The 19,814-nt window shown below is 42.0% G+C and overlaps 1 protein-coding gene across 1 annotated transcript in view; it reads right to left on the reverse strand.

Annotated features, from left to right (window-relative positions):
• Positions 1 to 19,814, reverse strand: part of LOC103179094 (leucine-rich repeat-containing G-protein coupled receptor 6) — a 126,825-nt gene that overhangs the window by 30,145 nt on the left and 76,866 nt on the right. The window contains exon 4 of the mRNA XM_007894185.2: positions 15,430 to 15,501. Coding sequence (XP_007892376.1) covers positions 15,430 to 15,501 — 72 coding nt within the window. The remainder of the gene's footprint in view (positions 1 to 15,429; positions 15,502 to 19,814) is intronic.

Raw genomic sequence — 19,814 nt, forward strand, 5'->3', positions numbered from 1 at the left:
AAGTCCACCTGAACAGGGAGATGGGACCTCGGTTTAATGTCTTACAGTATATACAGTACTGGAGAGTTCAAGTAGAACAGATTAATCTGAAGGACAGGACTTGATTAGTTTCTTTAGATGAGTTTCCAACCTCTGTCACATTGGTGTCAGCCATTTATTTTAAATTAGCGACTCTCCCATTTTGTCTTTCCTGGATCGTTTCAGTTTCTACAAATCTCTCACGAGTCTCAGCCATAAACAATTTTTTTTTGCTACAGACACAGTAATATAGATAATCATTAGACCATCTCCCTTACACATTACAGTTTTGCCCATCAGTGTAATTTAACAGGTTGCCCGACCCTGAGGTTTAAATTTAACATTGTCAGTCATATCACCGTATTTTCGGACACTGCAATCGAATCTAAGATTGAGCAGCACAAATCACTGTTTAAGCATACAGCAAGCCCAAGCCTGAAACCCACTCAATTAAACAGATTTCAGTAAATCAAATGCAATTAAACTGTAATTAAATGTGATTTATTAAATAATATTAAATAAAATGTCGGGTGTAAACTGTAATTTGCCTCACCTGCACAAGGGAATGTTGTATCTTAAAAAATTGTAATCTTGCTGAAAGCAATTTTTTTTGGCAGTCTTTTAATGTACGCAAATAGTTAACAAAATCATTGCGTGAACCATAATGATACATTCAGTTCTGTTGCAATTACTCATGTTAAAAATCAGCTTCAATGCCCCCCCAAGTCAACTCATGGCACAAAGCAAAACCCCACTCACTGTATTAACAAGAGCATCGGCAGTTTGTAATTGGCAATCCGTACAAGAGCAATTTTTGGGAGGTCAGGACGTGTGTCTGACACATGCTTAGGAGTATCGAAACCAAACTGAGAATTCCATGCATCCCACCTACACATGGAAATCCCAGAGAAAGACTGTTGGAATGGCATGCGCTACTCTCACACTCCCTGGAGGGACACTTCCTGCTTACCTAATTCTGGAAAGTGTTAAGTGCAGGTTGGCAAGACTTGGAGACCCCAGAGTGTGTGCTGGGATAACTGCTGGAGTCTATCCAGCTAAAACCGCATAGCTTGCCATTAATATCGCTGTCTGGCAAGCTTTCCTGCTGCTTGTCCAGCCAATCTACCTGTTAATCATCATAAGTAGGGGTGTGGTGGCTCAGTGGCACACATTAGTCGGGTCAAACACGACTGCAGCAGTGTGTGGAACTCTACGCATTAAAAAGCTGTTCCCATCTGCAACACTTGGCTTCATAACAGGCGCTTTAGACGGACACCTTTCCTGAGTCAGATCAAACCCAGCGAGTCCGTTCCGAAACGTGGCGGAGGGTGATTTATGAGAGCTGGCAGTAGGGAGACAGTAATTATATTAATTAGGAACACTTTCCACATATGACAAAAAAGCAATGTCAACTTTTGAAAATGTATTACCCCAATGCGATCTTCAAAGACAAATCCGTAGAGACTTGTTAAGAAATAGCATAGCGCTCGCAAATGCCCCACAACCTATGTTTTGAAAGTAATTATACCCGTTGGTGGATTTCACAGAACGGTCCATTGATTAAGATAAAAAGAAAATTTGACAAAACAGATTACTTCTTCCAAAGTTAAAACGTTTCGTGTGAAGTAGGCGTTTTCTGGTTTGAAAACTCCCGATACGGTATTAGGTTTCCAGAGTCCTGTGAATTATGTGCCAAATGTTGAATCAATTAAAAAAAAAATCTTTCCACAGTATCTTTACTCTGGCAAGCTGCTTGCACACTGCGTGTCCAGCGAGGACCAACCTACCAGTTAGGGCTTTGGCTTCCAGGGTTAGCAGGAGCTGAGTGGGAAGAATCCCTGCTCCCCGCTGTTTGTATCTTTAAGGATTTAAGTCATTGTGGTTGTAATAATAATAATAATTATCCATGCATTTGATTATGCAGTGCTTCCTCGCATCGTCGAGATATCTCAAAGCGCTTGGCAGGATTTTACTGCTGAGACTGAAACAAGGGAAAATCCCTTAACGTCGCAACCATGGCTCAATAAAAAGAGTGTCTACCACAATTCCTGATGATTGATGATCGGGCCTTCTGTGGGTCGTTCAACTCCTTCCCTCCACCATCGGCAGCCATGCTTTCAGCCACTGCATCCCAAACCTCTGAAAATAACCTCCCTCAATCCCTCTCTTTGCCTCTCTTCAGATTACACCTGAAGACATTCCTTTGTGACCGTGCCAACGATCACCTTCCAGCCCCTGCTCTCTCCCTGGCTTGGCGTCAGATTACGGGCTCGGAGATGCCACCCCGTGTGAATGGCTGCTATATGAATGTAAATTGATGCCACTATCAAATCCTCTGGGAGGCTGCCCTGTGTGAGGGCCTGCTATATAAATGCAACTTGTTTTTGCTCGTGTTGGCTGACTGGGTACAAGCTGCAAAAAAGTGACACTGACATGATTCCAACTTCAAAATCAAAGGCAAGACAGGAACTAAACAAATCAAATTTAATTATTGATGAAAAATTTGCGTCCGAGGCAAATCAATGAGTCGACTTATCATTAAGTCAGGACAAGGGAGGGTTTAAGGCAATGGAACTGTTAACCCTTTCCCATCCAACGCAAGAAAAAAAAAGCCTCTGGATTGTCACTGAGAACACCATTTCCACCTGAAACACACGCTGACCCCTCAAATTCCTTACCTTTTTGCTTTACATGAAGCGGATTCTCTCCCTGTCCCCGGGGCAACCGCACACTTGAGTGTGTAAGCTGTGGGCTCATTCTCGCTCTCTCAGGGAGAAACCTTTGCAGATGTTTTTATTGTCAAATGTGTGGATATCATTAAAGCTCTACTTCCTGGAAAGACAACTGTTCCCACAGATGTCTCTCTGGATGAATGAAGTGGGTATCATGTCACGTAGAGGCTTGAAGAGGAATAGGGTAAGGCAGGGCAGTGGGATTCAATAGACACCTTGCTCTGAAAGCCAGTGCAGGTTCAATGGGCCGAACAGCCTCATTCTGTCCCGACTTTCAGAGAAGTACAAAACAAATTGAGCAAAAGAAGCTTCAGCTGAAATGCGTATGTTACCAGTCATTTCATCTGTTTGAGCCACATAACTCTCACTCTTTCTTCCCACTGTTGATATTAACGATTCAGGTGATTTGATTCCTGCACAAGATAATTATAATGTGGGCACAGCTGTGTTCCCCATTTCCTGCTGCTTGAATGGTGACTTGAATCCCCTAAAAATCTTTTTTTCTTATGTGAGTTATTTTTTTACGGATCCGGTATTAGTTTCTAAAGCCATATTCTGGACACGCACTGACAAACATGTTATGAAAGAAAGTTCAAAAGTGAAAGCACCTCTTAAATCAACCCTCCCATGCATTTGACCTCTCTCTCTCTCTCCCTCTACCCCTAATATAATAATAATCATTGCATTTGATACAGCGCCTTATCACGTATTCAAGATGTCTCAAAGCGCTTCACAGAGTATACTGTAAATAATAATAATCCTTGCATTTGATATAGCACTTTTCATGTCTTCTAGACGTCTCAAAGCGCGTCACAGAACATTTGCTGTAAAGTGAATTGACTGTACATTTGTGGGCGAAACGCGGCAGCCAATTGCACACAGCAGTGTCTCACAACAGTTGTGGATCGAAGCGACCAAATTATTATTGTTTGTTTTTTCTTAAGGGATTATTATCAGACGTGTGGAGCAAAGAAACTTGCCCTAAGGTTTTGTCCTGACAGGAATCGAACCCAGCTCTCTTTCTTGCGAGGCGAGTGCTCTAACCACTGAGCTACAGAATTCCATGTAAAGTGAACTGACTGTGTATTTTGTGTGCGAAACTAAAAAAAAGAATCAAACGGTACATTAAAAGGTTCTGGAGGTGGAATCTAGAAACTTCCAATACATAATAAGAAAAGATCCAGAGTAAATTATTTACTATAGAATTTTTTTTGCATTGGGAATATCACAGATTATTTGGAAACAAATTACCTACAACCAGCAATACATTTCACAAGGGCGTAAATCAGCTTGTCAGGAGCATGCGCTCTGTGATGGAGCTGGCCAGAAAATATCTGTCTTAATCTTTGACCTCTCCTCACTGCCTCCAGGGCAGGCACTTGCTGGCTTTCTGTCATCCTAATTTTCCATTGATAGCCGTAGGGAGCACTGGGTCAGAAGCGGTGGATGTTTCCACGTTTCAATGCAGAGCCACTTTGGGAGATCAAAGTCACCGTCTGCTGACATGACAAGGGGAGCGCTTGTCTTCTCCTGCAAAAATGTCAACTTGCTGTCAACAAATTGACTGCGGCCTCCAAACTGGATCTGGCTGAATTGATGGATTGCAGTAATCTGGGGTAATGACAGACAACCCATCTGTTAACTTCAGCTGCAAAAACAGGAAAGCATTCTGCTAACAGCCATCTATCACTGTGCATGACTGTCAAAGCTGTCATACAACAACTACAGGTAGAAAGAAGCATTTCGTATTTCGATCTAAAGAGGAATATGCCTTATTTCTTGCAATGAAATTTCAAATGATGCCTCCTTATAGTATAGTCAGTCACTCTCCAAAGAGTTAGCTGCATAGCATGTATCTTGTTCCCCCTGTTAAGGCTCAGGCTTCCACTGCAGGTAAGGGATAGCGAAGCTCTTTGAAGTGAGTGAGGTTTGCTTTGCTGATAAAGCGCACATTAATAAATAGGAACTCACTCGGCAAGATGGAGCCATATTCCAAAAACATCAGCCAGCCAGCCTGTCTGGCTGCCTGTTCTCTAGCTTTCATCACTCAACCCTTCTGCCAATATTAAAATGTCAAGTTAAATGACTCTTGCGCAGCAATGATCAACATCAGGCTGGCTCTGTTAAGGTCCCCATTCCAATCAACCATGACAACAAAATGATGCTGAACCGTCCCTTAGAGCTGGCATGAACTCACTGAAAAAATGTCTCGCTGAAACAAATACAATATTGTTTCATCCTATCAAATGCAAGGATTATTATTGTCTTATTCATCCAGTCATTTGCTTTTAAAAGCAGTAATCTGGAGCAATGTACCATGGCGCATAATGCAACCCCCACCCTTATTTTCATTGCTCTCAACGTCTAGTAAACGATATGAAACAGTTTCTCCAGCACTATTTTTGATGTAGGAATATTACTGTGGCCAGTATGGGATTACTGTGGCCAGTAATGAGAATCTACATGGGAACTCTTTCCAGTAACCAAAGGGGAGTCCCACCAACCGGTAGGAATTGTCTGCTCCAAGAATACATTCAATGTCACTCTGTTCACGTTGGAAGGATGTCTCAATGAGCTTCACGGTATTTTATTGTGCCAGTGGCCAGTGTAGGCACTGTGATTTTGGGAGCCACCTTGCACACAGTAATGTCCTGCAAACAGCCAAGATATTGCTGAGGCAATTCCTGAGGTGTCCTAGCAATAGGCAACTGATTACTTGGCACACAAGTCCTCTGGAGTGACTGCCCTCTTGTGGCAAACACCCTTGATTGAGTCTTAGTCAACTGATTATGAGATAGAACGATTTCCAATCAACCATCTGAATTCGTTGGGACCTTATAAAGCAATTTGCTATTAAATTTAATCATTTCTCCATGTTTGACTTGATTTGCACGCCCTCCAAGCTAATCCTCGCTAGTTGCGATAGGAGCTTGTAAATTCTGGGCATAATAATAATAATAATAAAATCTTTGATTACAATGCATTCACATCAGGAGGAACATCTCAAAGTACTTCACAGGATTTACTGTAAAGTGTGGTGACTTTACAGTCTTGTAGGCAAACAAGAGTTATACAGTTTGCGAACAGCAATGTTCCACATTAAAAAAAATCCTTCCTTTCACTATAATGTCTTGTCCCATGCTCTCCAAAGCGCTTCACAGGATTTTACAGGATAGTGTAGTGACTGTGTATTTTCAGGCGAACGCAAAATGGTTATTCACGGGGGAACAATGCGAGTTTCTTCCTCTTTGAAACTCTCGCTGGCTGATACAGATCACAATCGTCAGTGTACAGTACATTAGAAGCCAGCTTTGAGGTGCAGCAAAGCGAAACAATGATTTGTTTGCAGTCTTACAACAGAAATATTTAGCACCTCTGTGTCCCAATAAACTGAAGTTTGAGAGACTGAAGCCATTGCTAGAATTCCAAGCAACTCACTAAATCGAAGGATTTAATACAAGCCCAGATGCTCGCTCAGTTTGCACAGGTTGATAATTATGAATTGTGAAACCCCAACAGATGATCAAAGGCAATAAGCTTGAGTAACCAGTTTCAAGTGAAGCCCTTGGGAGCTTAGTTAAATTTTTACCATCTCTTTAGGCAATAAGTAGTCTAAAAGTTTCCTTTCATCCACCTTTGATATTAATTTATGCGTTTCACAGAACAGGCTTAAACATTATTTTAAAGCAGATCAAAGGTATCCAGGTGAATGTGCAGAACTCAGTCTAAACCTTTTTTTGTGCCACATTGTGGATTGAAATCCTTCAAAGCCTTTCAGTGTTTTACAGTGCCAATGTATTTAATGTAATGGCAACACTTAATAATCTCTATGTCCTAAAGCGCTGTAACTTTCGGAGAAAGAATTTACACACCCACATATTAGAACTTCTTCAGTGAAACAGAACAATTATATAACACCGCATTGCATATGTATTATCCATCAATCAATTAATCTATCTATCTTTTGGGTAAGTAAACCAAAGAAACGCCTTCATGAACTAACCACTGCAAACTTGTATGTCTTTGCTACAGAACAGTCAAGCTCCAAGACTTGAGCCTCGGTTCTTAACATAGAATGAACCAGATTCTCATGTGTGTTTTTTTTTAAATGGCAGAATAAGTAAATCAATGTCTTGCATGCATCAATGTATAACTGACAGTTACTGCTGCAAGCAAACTCCTTTTTGGATGCAAAGCGTTTTTATTTACTAAAAAAAAAGGCCAGCGAGATGGCTTTGATAAAACGTGTCTAGTGTTTAAGTAGCTCAACCTTTTAAGTTTTATATTGCCATACTTTAACCTCGACTTCAGCAATAAATTTTGATTGGATTCCTGGCGTGATTCAAAGAGTATTTTTTTTTGCCTTTCCCCGAGTTCCGTACAATCTGAACAAGTTTAAAAGCAAATTTTTAGGATTTCATTCCGGGTGACACAACACGCCAGTAAAATCTCTGTAACTCACTTGGTTTAGGTGGGGTTTTTAAGCAAAACAGCGAAACAAGGTATTGCGCTGTGAGGTGGGGGAGAAGAGAGCGAGAGCCCAAAGGCACAGCATGCTGCAGTGCTGTCTCTTTCCATTCAGGAAATGTCTGATTTTAGGTCTGCAAATAGTTCGGCGTTTCACCCCACGCCAAGTTTGGGCACAACATTCAACAAATTGCCCCATGCTCAGAAGCAAGTGTTAAAATGTCTGTGTACATTACGCACCACAGGCAGTGATTTACATGATGCAGCTGCACATTGATTACAATTGAACCCAAGGGCTCGGGGTCAACAGGGGCAAATTGCTTTGCATATATTTAGTCAAACCTGTAATTATTGCCAAATACAGTTACATCACTTACCTTTCCTGACTTACCCCCCACCCACCCCCGCACACTCCCTCCCCCTCCTTAAAATGTTTTGAGTGTGGTCTAGACGAGATGCGTTTCCACTAAAAGATTAAACACTTTCCCATTTGGGGAACCCGGTGTAGATATCAAGTGCTTCTAGATCAGTTATAGCACCGGCCAGCTGTAGCATGAAACTTCCTCAAGCAAGTTGGTCTCCAGCAACAGCAGCAACTTGCATTTATATATAGCATCCTTCACACTGTGTAGCGTCTCAGAGCACTTAATCTCAAGGAGAGCAGCTTTCACACTGTGACATTTCCATTTCCCACTCCAGTGAACCATCCCGTGACTTCTCAAAGTGACACTGATGATTATGGAGCTACCTTGAAGACACCAGAACTGCTCAAAACTCACTTCACGTAGGAAGCCTAAGAAGGCAGGAGAGTGAGAGAGATGAAAATGATTATTCCAATCCCTCCGATTTTTCTTCTTTTCTCTCCTCTGCCTCTTTCATTGCAAAGCATTGGTTACCGAGCCAGTACAATCCTCCACCTGGAAGAGTGAGCATGTGGAGTCAGACTCTTTAACCAATGCTACTGCGTGGGTTTGGCAATGGATAGATGTATCCGTGTATAAGTGGTGAATTCTCCCGCAGCTTTCCCAAGAATTGGCCGAGGTCATTAAACATAATGGTAAACAGCCTGTAGCGTCGCTCGTTGGAAATTCTTATAAAAGAAGTATGAAAATACTACCTAATCCAGATACATCCTAGTTGAACAACCATAATCTGTGTTAATGTGCAGTTGGGTTCTTAACTCAAAACAGATTCCCCATCCCCTGAGTTCTCATATTATCCATGCTTACATTAAAGTCTTTCCCATAGGGATGGATAATAAGCCTTAGGTGTGCACCTTCCCGTGATCAACTCAAGAGAAGCATCTGCCATAGTCTGGGCGGAGGCAATTTAGCTACTTACTCAGCCAGGTGTTTATGAAGTATTCTTGGAATTTCTCATTACTGTTGGCTTCAGAATCTGACACTAATATTCCCATTTTTAATCCATATGAGCACTGCTAAGGTGAGATGTCAGGATCAATGAGATCTGCATTGGATATTGTGGGGCTCTGTAGATATCCTCACAATTTTGAGCGGAGACCTCTGCTTGCTGCAGTAGGCTCCAGTTCATCCCTTCACTCCTTGGACAATTCAATGGCAATGACGATTGATGCATGTTGTATTACCCAATATTCTCTGCCAAAGGCACAGCATGCTGCAATTTGTGAACTTTCCGCCTACTTATTCCTGTATTCATGTCATCAAAGTCAGCGTAAAATTATTAAGTTGCGCAACTTAATTGGCTTGTAGCATCAATCTCTTTGTCTTAATTGCTCTCTCAGCAATTTGTTCAAATCAGCTTGTACATCCAGAGCACTGCTGCAAATTTAATTCCAAGGGAATGAAAAGGTAAAGCGAGAGAAGCTTTTTCTATTCATGCTCAAATGTTACTGAAAGTCAGGCTCCGCCACTGTTTCGCACTCTGAGATGCTGTGAGGAGCACTATATAAATGCAAGTTAAGGGTGCTGTTGTTGCTGTTGAAAGGCCAAGATGAGTAGAGGGATCTCAGGGTTCAAGAAACACGATTCATTAAAATCTAGTGTGCAGGTGAAGAAAGCAGTTAGTAAGGCAAATCGGCCGCAGGTCTTCATTACATAAAGTAAGGAGGTGTTTCTCCAGGGATACAGAGCACTAGTCAGACCTCATTTAGAGCACTAGGTTCAGTTTTGGGCACCCAATGTTAAGAAGTCTTGTAGGGTGTCTTGTGATGCTTCACTAGATTAATACCTGGGCTGAAGGGACTTAGCTATAAGATGTTGGACAGATTGGGTTATAATGCTTGGAGTAGAGGAGGTTGAAGCGGGGATTTGATTGAGGTATTAAAATTCAGGAAAGGAAACACAGGTTAAACAGTAGATGACTCTTCCGCCTGGGAGAAGGATCCATTGCAAGGGATGCAGCCTTAAAGTTCTCGACACAGATCTGACACTTCTAAGAAATCAAGTCTGTAACACTACAATACAATGGCTAAACAGTAAATCTGTGTTTGTTGTTTTTATAGCATTCTGACCTTGGACTTTTTCTCCGTCCAAACCAAATGGTCGAATCCAGACCACAAAATCAAGCACATCTTGCTTGACGTTGTGGGCCTCTTAGAATATTGTGCAATTTATTTGTTTATTATTCGTTAGTTTATTGTGCAGTTGATGCATATCAATCATTCAGCTCGTAAAATGCCATCCACTTCCATAATGGAAATTTAATCTTACACTAGGATAACAGTCCTTTGTACACTGATTAATAGATGTTGGCATCTATTCATAGAGGTTTTTTGTTGATCTCTGTTTTCTGGGGGAGAAATTCTACCTGGGCTCAGATTGACTCTCTTTATGTTGCATTTTACAACAATCCAGAATTTGGAACATTTTGAATTTAGCCTCAACGTTAGAATAATAATAATATACTTGCAATTTGATATAGTGCCTTATTATGTCATTGAACAGCTCAAAGCGGTTCACAGGATTTCACTGTAAAGTGTAGTGACTATGTATTTGTGAGTAAGCGCAGGAGCCAATTTGCGCACATTAGTGTCCCACAAACAGACATGTAGTTTGAAGTTAGTTGTCTGTAAGGTCTTAATGGCACTTACAGAAAACTGTCTAGAATCATTCCAAAGGGAACCGAATAAATATCTGAAGAATAAAACTCGAAGGTTATGTGGGGAAAGAGCTGGATAACGTGATCAGTGAAGGGTGACTTAGAAAATAAATAGACACGATGGCCAAATAGCCTTCTTTTGTGCTGCAAATGTTTATGTTTGTACCCGTAGAAAATTGCAACTCTCTATTCCTTACCAGATTATGGAAAAGGGATGCATTCATGCCTTCTGAATGTGTGTGAAATCAGAATAAGATCTGACTTAAACCCTGAACAACACAGGTGCCAAAGTAAAATCCTATCCTATATTTAACGCTAAGCCAAAGAAGATGAGATCAAATTACTGTCTGATCTGTATCCTTTTCTGATTCATCTGTTCTGACAAGTCACAGTTTCTCACACTTCCCCTTCAGAGCTTCCGTTCTTTTTATGTCTAGCCTCATTCACTAAAATAATTCAACAGAGTTTACCTCTAAAACATACCACAAGTATCCGCAGAATCCACTATAACCATGTATATATAACAGTCATAATAGGGATGAGAAGACTTGTCAAAGCTGGGCTGAAAAGCTTGTTTCTGAGCTGTATCGCTCTGTGTACCTCCATAGCCCGACCGTTTTAACCATCACAGCATCAAGCTGTTCTTCAAATGAGTACGCTGTCCTGGCCTCAAACACCTGTTTGAGTTGTTAATTGCCCCCGGGTAAAGAAAAATTTCTTGGTGTCTGTCCTCCGAGACGCCATCCGGCGTGATATAAATGTAAGCTGTCATCGGCGTTGTTGAAATTGCAATTCGAAACCTGTGTTCTCTTGTTTCACTGTCTTGGTGCATCCTACTGGGGGGATAGGAGCTCAGTGTGGAAGAAGATACAGGCGGTAGGTCCAGCGATGAACTGGACCTTATCAGTGGCGGTTTATCTGTTTCTATTGAATGCCTGAATGGAATCACAACCCTTTTGAGTCTCGCCTCTACCACTTTCTTTTTCTTCGACTCTGAACAAGGTAGCACTGGAGACTAGCCTTGGAGGGATTTAGGACATTGGATGGGATTTTAGTTTAGTTTCTCTTCTTCTTAAAGGCAAGAGGCAGTTCTGGAACTTACAGAGGGTAAAAGCTAGCGAGAAAATGACCCATGTTATCTGGAGGATTGTTGGTCAGGACACCAGGAGACACTCGCTTCTCTTTTCAAACAGTGCGATGGGATCTTTAACGTTTATCTGAACAGGCAGACAGGACTTAGTTCAATGTCTCATCTGAAGGATGGCACCTCTGAGCACACAGCACCACCCCAGCACTGCATTGGAGTGTCAGCCCAGACTGTGAGTTCAAAGTCCAAAGGTGAAGCTTGAACCCACAACCTTTTGACTGAGACTCAGGAGTGCTACCAACAGAGCCAGATTGACATCTAAATGATCATTCTATGACCAGTAATTAAGTATTTGGTTTTGCTGTGTACAACTATGATTTCAGTCAGTCAGAGCAACGTTAGCTGGCATCATTCCAAAGATTTGCTCCACCTTATTTCTGCAACAAGGTGCAAAATCATAAGTGTTTCAGCTGATCTGCGGACTGGTAAACAATATTTAAGTGAATAAATACCCCTGTTTAAGGTGCAGCACAATTACAAGACTTCATAGTACTCAAACACTGAACAGTGCTTAAGTAGAATTTGGCAACAGGACAGGTCTTTTAACCCATGTTTAAGCCAAGCCTTTAATCAGGATATTGGAGCTGCTGACACCTTAATATGGATGCCTAGAAGTGATCACAAAGCAGTACTGTAATTGAAGGCCTTCATACATCACGAATTAATTGACTCAGAGCCAGCTGAACTCAAGAGATCAGATAGATCACTGCCTTCAAATCAGTCCGATGCATCAGTTATTTCTTACATGTACTGTAAATGTTCAGTATTCAGGATCTGCCCGCCTTTGATGCAATGTTATAGTGATACTTGAAACTGAATTTAATCTCCTTCCTTAAATAAGCAATGGATTTAGGAATACCGTAGGCCAAACCCTGTATCTTAATCGGATTAATGCAGAAACATCCAAAAAGATCCACACTTAGATTGTACTTTTGTACATCTCAAAGAGCTTCACAGGATTTTCGGTCAATGGTAGTGACTGTGTATTTTGTAGGCGAATGCAGCAGCCAATTTGCTCACAGCAACGTCCCACAAATGGCCACAAAGTGAATGGTCAACTTCATCCAGAGGAATGAATGGCCAGGACACTGGGAGAAACACCCTTCTCTTTTTGAATAGTTCCTTGGGTTCTTCAATGCCCACCTGAATGGGCAGACAGAGAACTTGTTTATGGAATTCACTACCCCAGAAGGCTGTAGATGCTCAGTCCTTGAACATCTTCAAGGCTGAGACTGATAGATTTTTAAAAAAACAGAGGCATTAGGGGATATGGGGATAGGGCATGTAATTAGAGTTAGGTCAGAAGATCAGCCATGATCTTATCGAATGGCGGGGCCGGCTCGAGGGGCCGAATGGCCTACTCCTGCTCCTAATTCTTATGTTCTTATGTTCTTAATATCTCGTCCATTAATGCACTGGAGTGATAGCTGTGACTGTGAGCTCAAAGTACAGTACTTATTTGGAGCTTATAAGTATATATTATATATACTTATTCTCAGCGGGCTCCAGCCTACTTCATGTACCCCACCTCGCCCGCCCCACCATTGGCGGGTGAGCCTTCAGCCACTCTGCCCCCACCCTCTGGAAATCCATCCCGCAGTCCCTCCGCCTCGCCCTCTCCCTTGCCTTCTTCAAGATCCATTTCAAGACCCTCCCCTTCAACCGTTCCTTTGATCATCCCCCTTCCCCCCCTGCCCTCCACCCTCCCCGATCCCGCCCTTCAGCTCGGTTCCGAAACACTGACTGTCCAGCGCCTTGGGGCGTCTTCCCGACGTGAAAGGCGCTATACAAATGTCATTTTGTTGTTGTTATGTGAAACAACCTTCTGACTCGGAGGCGAGAATGCTACCAACTGAGCCAGGCCGACACACAAGATCTGAATGCCTGAATTCTTGCTCTGAATACAATCAGATTTTTAAACAGTACAGTTGGTGCCCATTACAGTTTAATTTAAAAGTAAGGAGTGAAGAGACACAGCATTTATTGTAGTTGAGTGCTTGATGTGGGCATTGTTATCTACAGCCTACTTTTTACATTCATTCTAATCTGATTTAAGAAGCAATGGGCTTGAATAGCATCAAGGGAAACAGAGGCAATGTTTGTTTATTGAGCGTATGAATGCTAGCCTGTTTTCCTGTTCCTGTACAGTCAGTTCACTGTTACTTGGAAAGGATTCTCTTGTATGTTTATCAAAATAGCTTCATGTTTAATTTGCTGCATTCATAACATCGAGGCTCGACTACACAAACTCCCTGCTTGTCGGCCTCCCCAACTCCTCCCTCCACAGGCTGCAGATCAACCAGAACTCTGCAGCCCGTGTCCTCTCCCGTATCAGGCTGCGCAACCGTTATCACCCCCATCCTCGCCCGACTCCACTGGCTTCCCATCACACAGAGGATACAGTTCAAGATCCTGAACCTCACCTTCAAAGCCATCCATTGCCTTGCTCCCCCCTAACTCTGTGACCTCCTAACCCTCTACCAACCTGCCCGCTACTTCCGCTCAGTGGGCTCTGACCTGCTTCACGTCCCCCACCTTGCTTGCCCTACCATTGGCGGGCAGGCCTTCTGCTACTCTGCCCCCACCCTCTAGAATTCCATCCTGCAGACCCTATGCCTCGCCCTCCCTCCCTCCCTCCCTTCCTTCCTTCCTTCCTTCCTCCTTCAAGACCCATCTCAAGAACCTCGTCTTCGACCGTGCCTTCGGTCACCCTCCTTCCCCCTTTGCCCTTCACCCTCCCCAATCCCGACCCCCAGCTTGTGTCCGAAACACTGATTGTCCAGCGCCTTGGGACATCCTCCCGACTCTATCCAAAGGTAATTTTGTTGTTGTATTAAAAATAACTCATCATTACTCAGCTATATTACTGTGGCTGGTCTGGAAATTATGTACTTCTATTAATAGCACAGGATTGTTTTTCTTTGCAGCGAGTGTTTGTTGCAACAGTATAATAACACCAAGCCTCATTACCACACAGTGTTTGGGACCTGTAAAATCCAACCCCGCTCTACAGCAAGGCAAGGTAACTGTCTTTCCAGCCAGCCTGGCTCATCGCAGGACTTGGAGGGCAGATCAGTCAGTGGGGGTAGGGAATGATCCACTCAGCTCCTGATAACCCTGCAAACCAAAGCCCGAAGGAGATGGGCAGTCCTAGCTGGACAAGTAGCAGAAAAGCTTGCCATTCAGTGCTATCAATGCCAAGTTAACGCACACTCTTGCCAACCTGCGCCTAATACTTTCCGGAATTAGATAAGTAGGAGGCGTCCCTCCAGGGATAGAGTGCGCATTCCATTCCAACAACCCATCTCTGGAATCAGCATGTGTAGGTGGGATGCATGGACATTTCAGTTTGGTTGGGATACTCTTAAGTATGGCGATGGGGTTCCTCATGTGTCTGACACCCGGCTGACCAAACAAAAATGGCTTTACTGAGCATGTGTGCAACGAGACGCTGGCTCCCAGTGCACCGCTCGGGACTTAATGTCCCAGAAGTCGTCCATTTTACAGTGAAAGTTGGCTGGTGGGAAGCAAAGTGGGCCGGTCGACAAAATGCACACTGAATGGAGTCGACACAGCAATTGCGTTACCACTTAATTGACACCAGAAAGAAGCATGTTATACCATATTGTGGAATAGTACAAAGGGTACTGAACAACGTAGAATTGACACAAGAGAGGTAATAGAAGAAATGTGTAAAAAATAATGGCTGCTGAAACAGAGGCATTTGGACTAATTGGTCAATTAAGGGGTCGTCTTAAAGTGAAAGTTAAATTGCTCTGGAATCGAAAACAGTTCACATTTCTTTACACAATGTAATAACCTCTTGCTTGAATTGCTTTACGCATGTTGAAGATTACTAGAGTTGCGTTTTACATCTGAAGTCAGAAAATCGGGGAATCCTTCTTAAAAAAAAGTGATTTTTGTCAGCTGCAATTCATTTAAATATCTTTTTCTCCCACTCGCTGGCTGCGGTTCAAGAAAACTTACAGTGACTGAAGATTGGGAAGATCCCATAATGTTTCGCTCGGAAGTCTCTTCAGTTGGTTGTTCTGCAGCATCCTATTGGGGAGAAAGATAAATGTGCCTTAGCTATACAGTGATTTACTCAAACTACTTCTATTATGGAGTCCCGTAGCATAGTGATTAGGGCACTCGCCTCACGAGGGAAAGGAGCCTCGCTCGATTCCCGGAAGGGGCGAAACCTTAGGCAAGTTCCTTGCTCCGCACGTCTCTGTTTACCCAGCAGTAAGTGGGAACCCGGTTCGTTAGTCGATTGGTGTTACAGAGGTTAGAATCCCTTCCAAAAATAATTTGGTCAATCAATCTAAGATTGTTTGTGGGACATTACTGTGTGCAATTGGCTGTCGCGATTTGCCCACAAAATACACAGTCAATTCTATTTAGATTATATTCTACGAAGCACTTTGAGACGTCTCAACGACATATCAAATGCAAGGATTATTATTATTTACTCAAATTACTTCTATTAAATTGTCCAGTCACTAATTTTTTTTCTCATAAGATATCTCCAAGAACTAAACCAATAGGTAAGTTTTATACAACAGATAAATCCTGTGGAGAAAGAGCAGAGAATTGGGATCCCATGTAAATCTCTAATCCGATCATTCTATCCAAATCAGGAAGCAAGAGCCAGGAGCAGGTGATTTCGACATCAGTCAAGTCATATTTTGCTGCCATTAATCTTCAACCTGTCATCTTGTGTGGCCAGAGGTAAAGCATAATTATGGTGTGAAAGGAGACAAATACAATTATAAAGGTTACAACATATGAATACATTGCTTTTTTTCAACTCACAACTAATTACAGAGTGGCTGAAAATCAAAGAACACAGCATGAAGTTCAATGATGCCTTTCACCTCTGTTATGGGTGTTCACTAACCCCTCCCTCTCCCACCCACTCTATCTCTGTGACATCCACCCAATGTGAAAGGCCATATTAAAATTATTGAAATCATACCAGAATGTCGTGGTAATGATGATAATAATAATAATTACAATCCTTGCATTTGATATAGCTCTTTATCACGTCGTTGAGAACATCTCAAAGCGCTTCATAGAATATATTGTAAAGTGGACTGACTGTGAATTTTGTGGGTGAAACTCAATGTATTCATTCATTCATTCGTTTGTTCGTTCGTTCGTTCGTTCGTTTGTTTATTTGAGGGATTGTTACCAATCGACTAACAACTGGGTTCCCACTTAATGCTAGATAAATGAGGTGTGTGGAATAAGGAAACTTGCCTAATGTTTCGCCCTGTCCGGGCATCAAACCCAGGTCCTCTCGCTTGTGAGGCGAGTGCTCTAATCACTAAACTACAGGATTCCCTGTGGGACACTGAAACATATTTAAGATCGCTGGACCTATTTTGAGCTCTCCTATTTAAATATTTTTTGTAATTGCTTTTCTTATGGGGCTTTGGTCTTATCAGTTGTCGTTTGAATCTGAAAAGTCACTCTCCACTAATGGCCGATGTACAGTAACCAAATCTGTTGGTTCATAGAAAGAAGGTTAAAAGTAAAGCTCTTATTCTCTGACCAGATTTTTAAAGGTCTTATGATCAAAGAGCTCACAAGGCTCTAGATTTCATTATCTGACAGCTGTTTCCCTCTCCATTCATTCTTTCACCCTCTTTCTTTTGTTTCCATGCATATTTATTGCTTTCCCCCCACACACAGTGGCTTGTTTTATCCCAAGTTAACCCTTTCTGACTTTAATATTAAAGTTTGAATGAATTAAACCAATACAGGCACCCAAGCAATCTGGAGATGTACTTTGGTCTTTTATGGGACATTGAGGTGTCATTACATAATCCTACAATGTACTGTTGGATTATGTAGGATGATATTGTAGAAGCTTTTAACAACATAGTCAATTAACATTGTTAGAGATTTTCTACAGACGCCAAGAAGCACAAGTCCTGTATTACACAGAAACCCATCTTATTTCGCCTCCTGACTGTGTGTGGTATATCGCTGTGCAAATTGGCTGCTGTGTTTGTCTATTAATGCACAGCCACTATACTTGACAGTAACTACTGTGAAGTGATAAAGTGGACACATCACAAGCAAGGATTATCATTATGACAATAAATTGAATTTTTCCATGAGGGAAGCTAATTTGTTGTCTTCAATCATGAGCCTCAGCCGTCCACAATAACAGCAGATTTCCCCGCCAGTTACTTTTCACCGCATTGCACACTGACAGAATTAAAAGAATTGAAGGGACTAAAATTGATGAACATCATCAAAGGCAGATTGGACCGTGATGCTACTCAGTCACTATAGATCTCAAGCCAAATCAGATTGTAGAACTCTTTGAACTCTGTTAAAATCACCGGCTGGTTACTCTGCTTTTAGATGGATGGTATACCTGCAATGACTTGTCCTACCAATGCAATCCCCTCTTTTTTTCCCCCAGTCAATCTCTTTCTGAAATGCTTTTCTAACCCTAGACACAGTCAAACTGACTTCCCTCAGGTGGCTGGGTTCCAAGAATAATTACACGAGGAGAACACCTTGCTTGTTCTCCCCAATGAACATTTTCGTGAATTATTCGGAAGCTGAGGAATTTTAAAACCATAGATGAGGTTAAAAGAAACAAACTTTGCTGTAGGTCATATTTCTACCCCGCCTTCCAGGATAATTAACTGAACAGAAGCCACGGTTCGGAAACGCACCGTTAACTAACTCACTCAGAATTCACATTACGTCACCTCTTAAAAGTACATGGCCCAAATCCTTTTGAATGGAAGTAAAGATCTGAGAATGGAAAGAAGCTTCATAATTCACGATTTGCTTTAATAGCGTCCTAGCTATTAAATTAGCAAAGGTTTTTGTTGAAGAAAAACACACTGGTTCAAGACTGCCAACAAGCTATCAATTCTCCACAACATCAAAGGTACCTGTCAAACAATTGGACTTGTATTTGCCAGAGTTGTGGATGTAATAGTGTCTACAATACTGTCTGGACTCTAGAGGTTTGAAATAAGTCTTTGCCTTGTTAAGTCTATTCTGTCCTGAAATTTACGATAATGCAGTATTGTTGAAAATTCCTAAAGTCTTCTCTTGACTTGGAACCCTGCTCTTCTTTAAGAACTGCAGGGAAAAAAATAGAGCTCCCAAATTGAGGCTGAATTTTGCACAATTCTTAAATCGTAAGACAATGCATTTACAGCCTATGACATAATAATAATAATAATCCTTGCATTTGATACAGCACCTTATCACGTCGTTCAACACTTCACAGAATATACTGTAAAGTGAATTGACTATGTGTTTTGCAGGTGAAATGCAGCACACTAGACAGTCTTGGATTGGGTGATCAAATATCTCCTGCCAATAGTGCATGAGTACGTGAATGGGGGAAAAATTCCACCTGGGTCTACATTTACTCTAGTTATGTAGAGTTTTCGAGTGTCCACAATTGAGTCACAACTTTGAAGTCGGATTCCATAGTTCTTAAAAGACACCAACAGCAACCTGACTTCAAAGGCTGTACGTATGTCAGGATCTGCTAAATTCTGGATGTACTGAGTAACAGAATAAACTCAGTCCTAGGTGGAATCTCTCTCTTAAAGACGGCCAAGTTTTTCGAATAGACTGTGATTCAGTCAGACGTTTGTGCTTTGTGAAAAAAAACCTTAGTTTCGAATCAAAGTGAGGATTCTCGCACGTATCTGTCACAACTCTCACACAAAGTGGCTTCAGTGCATCGGATAAATGGTGTTTCACCGCTTTTTTTTTGTTGCTACTCAACAGCAAGTTCCCATCAGAGGAATTTCGAAGTGTGAAATAAGGCAGATTGTTTGGTGCTCGATCGATCAGGTCAGATATTAAACTTGGTTGGGGAGGGGAAAGGAGAGGAGGGGAGGGAGTGGGGGTAATACAGAGGTCAGTGGATTAATGTTCTTTTTGGAATCCATTAGGTTAGTGGCTAGAACACTCGCCTCGCAAGCGAGAGGACCTGGGGCAGGGCAAAATGTTGGGCAAGTTTCCTTACTCCACACACCTCTGTTTACCTAGCAGTAAGTAGGAACCTGGTTGTTCATTGATTGGCAGATCACTTCTCCAGGGTGATAATCCCTTTTGAAAAATAATTTGGTCACTCAATCCACGACTGTTTGTGGGACAGCGCTGTGCGCAATTGGCTGCTGCATTTCGCCCACAAAATATTCAGTCAATTCACTTTACAGTATATTGTGTGAAGCGCTTTGAGAGGTCTTGAAGATGTGATAAGGCGCTATATCAAATGCAGGGTTTATTATTATTATTATGTTCCCAGGTTAGTAGGACCAGAAAGTATTTATTATTTCAAATAACTTCCATTTCACAATTTAAATAAAATGAGCTCA

The sequence above is a fragment of the Callorhinchus milii genome, unplaced genomic scaffold, assembly GCF_018977255.1.
Source record: "Callorhinchus milii isolate IMCB2004 unplaced genomic scaffold, IMCB_Cmil_1.0 Scaffold19, whole genome shotgun sequence".
In the NCBI taxonomy this organism is placed as follows: Eukaryota; Metazoa; Chordata; class Chondrichthyes; order Chimaeriformes; family Callorhinchidae; genus Callorhinchus; species Callorhinchus milii.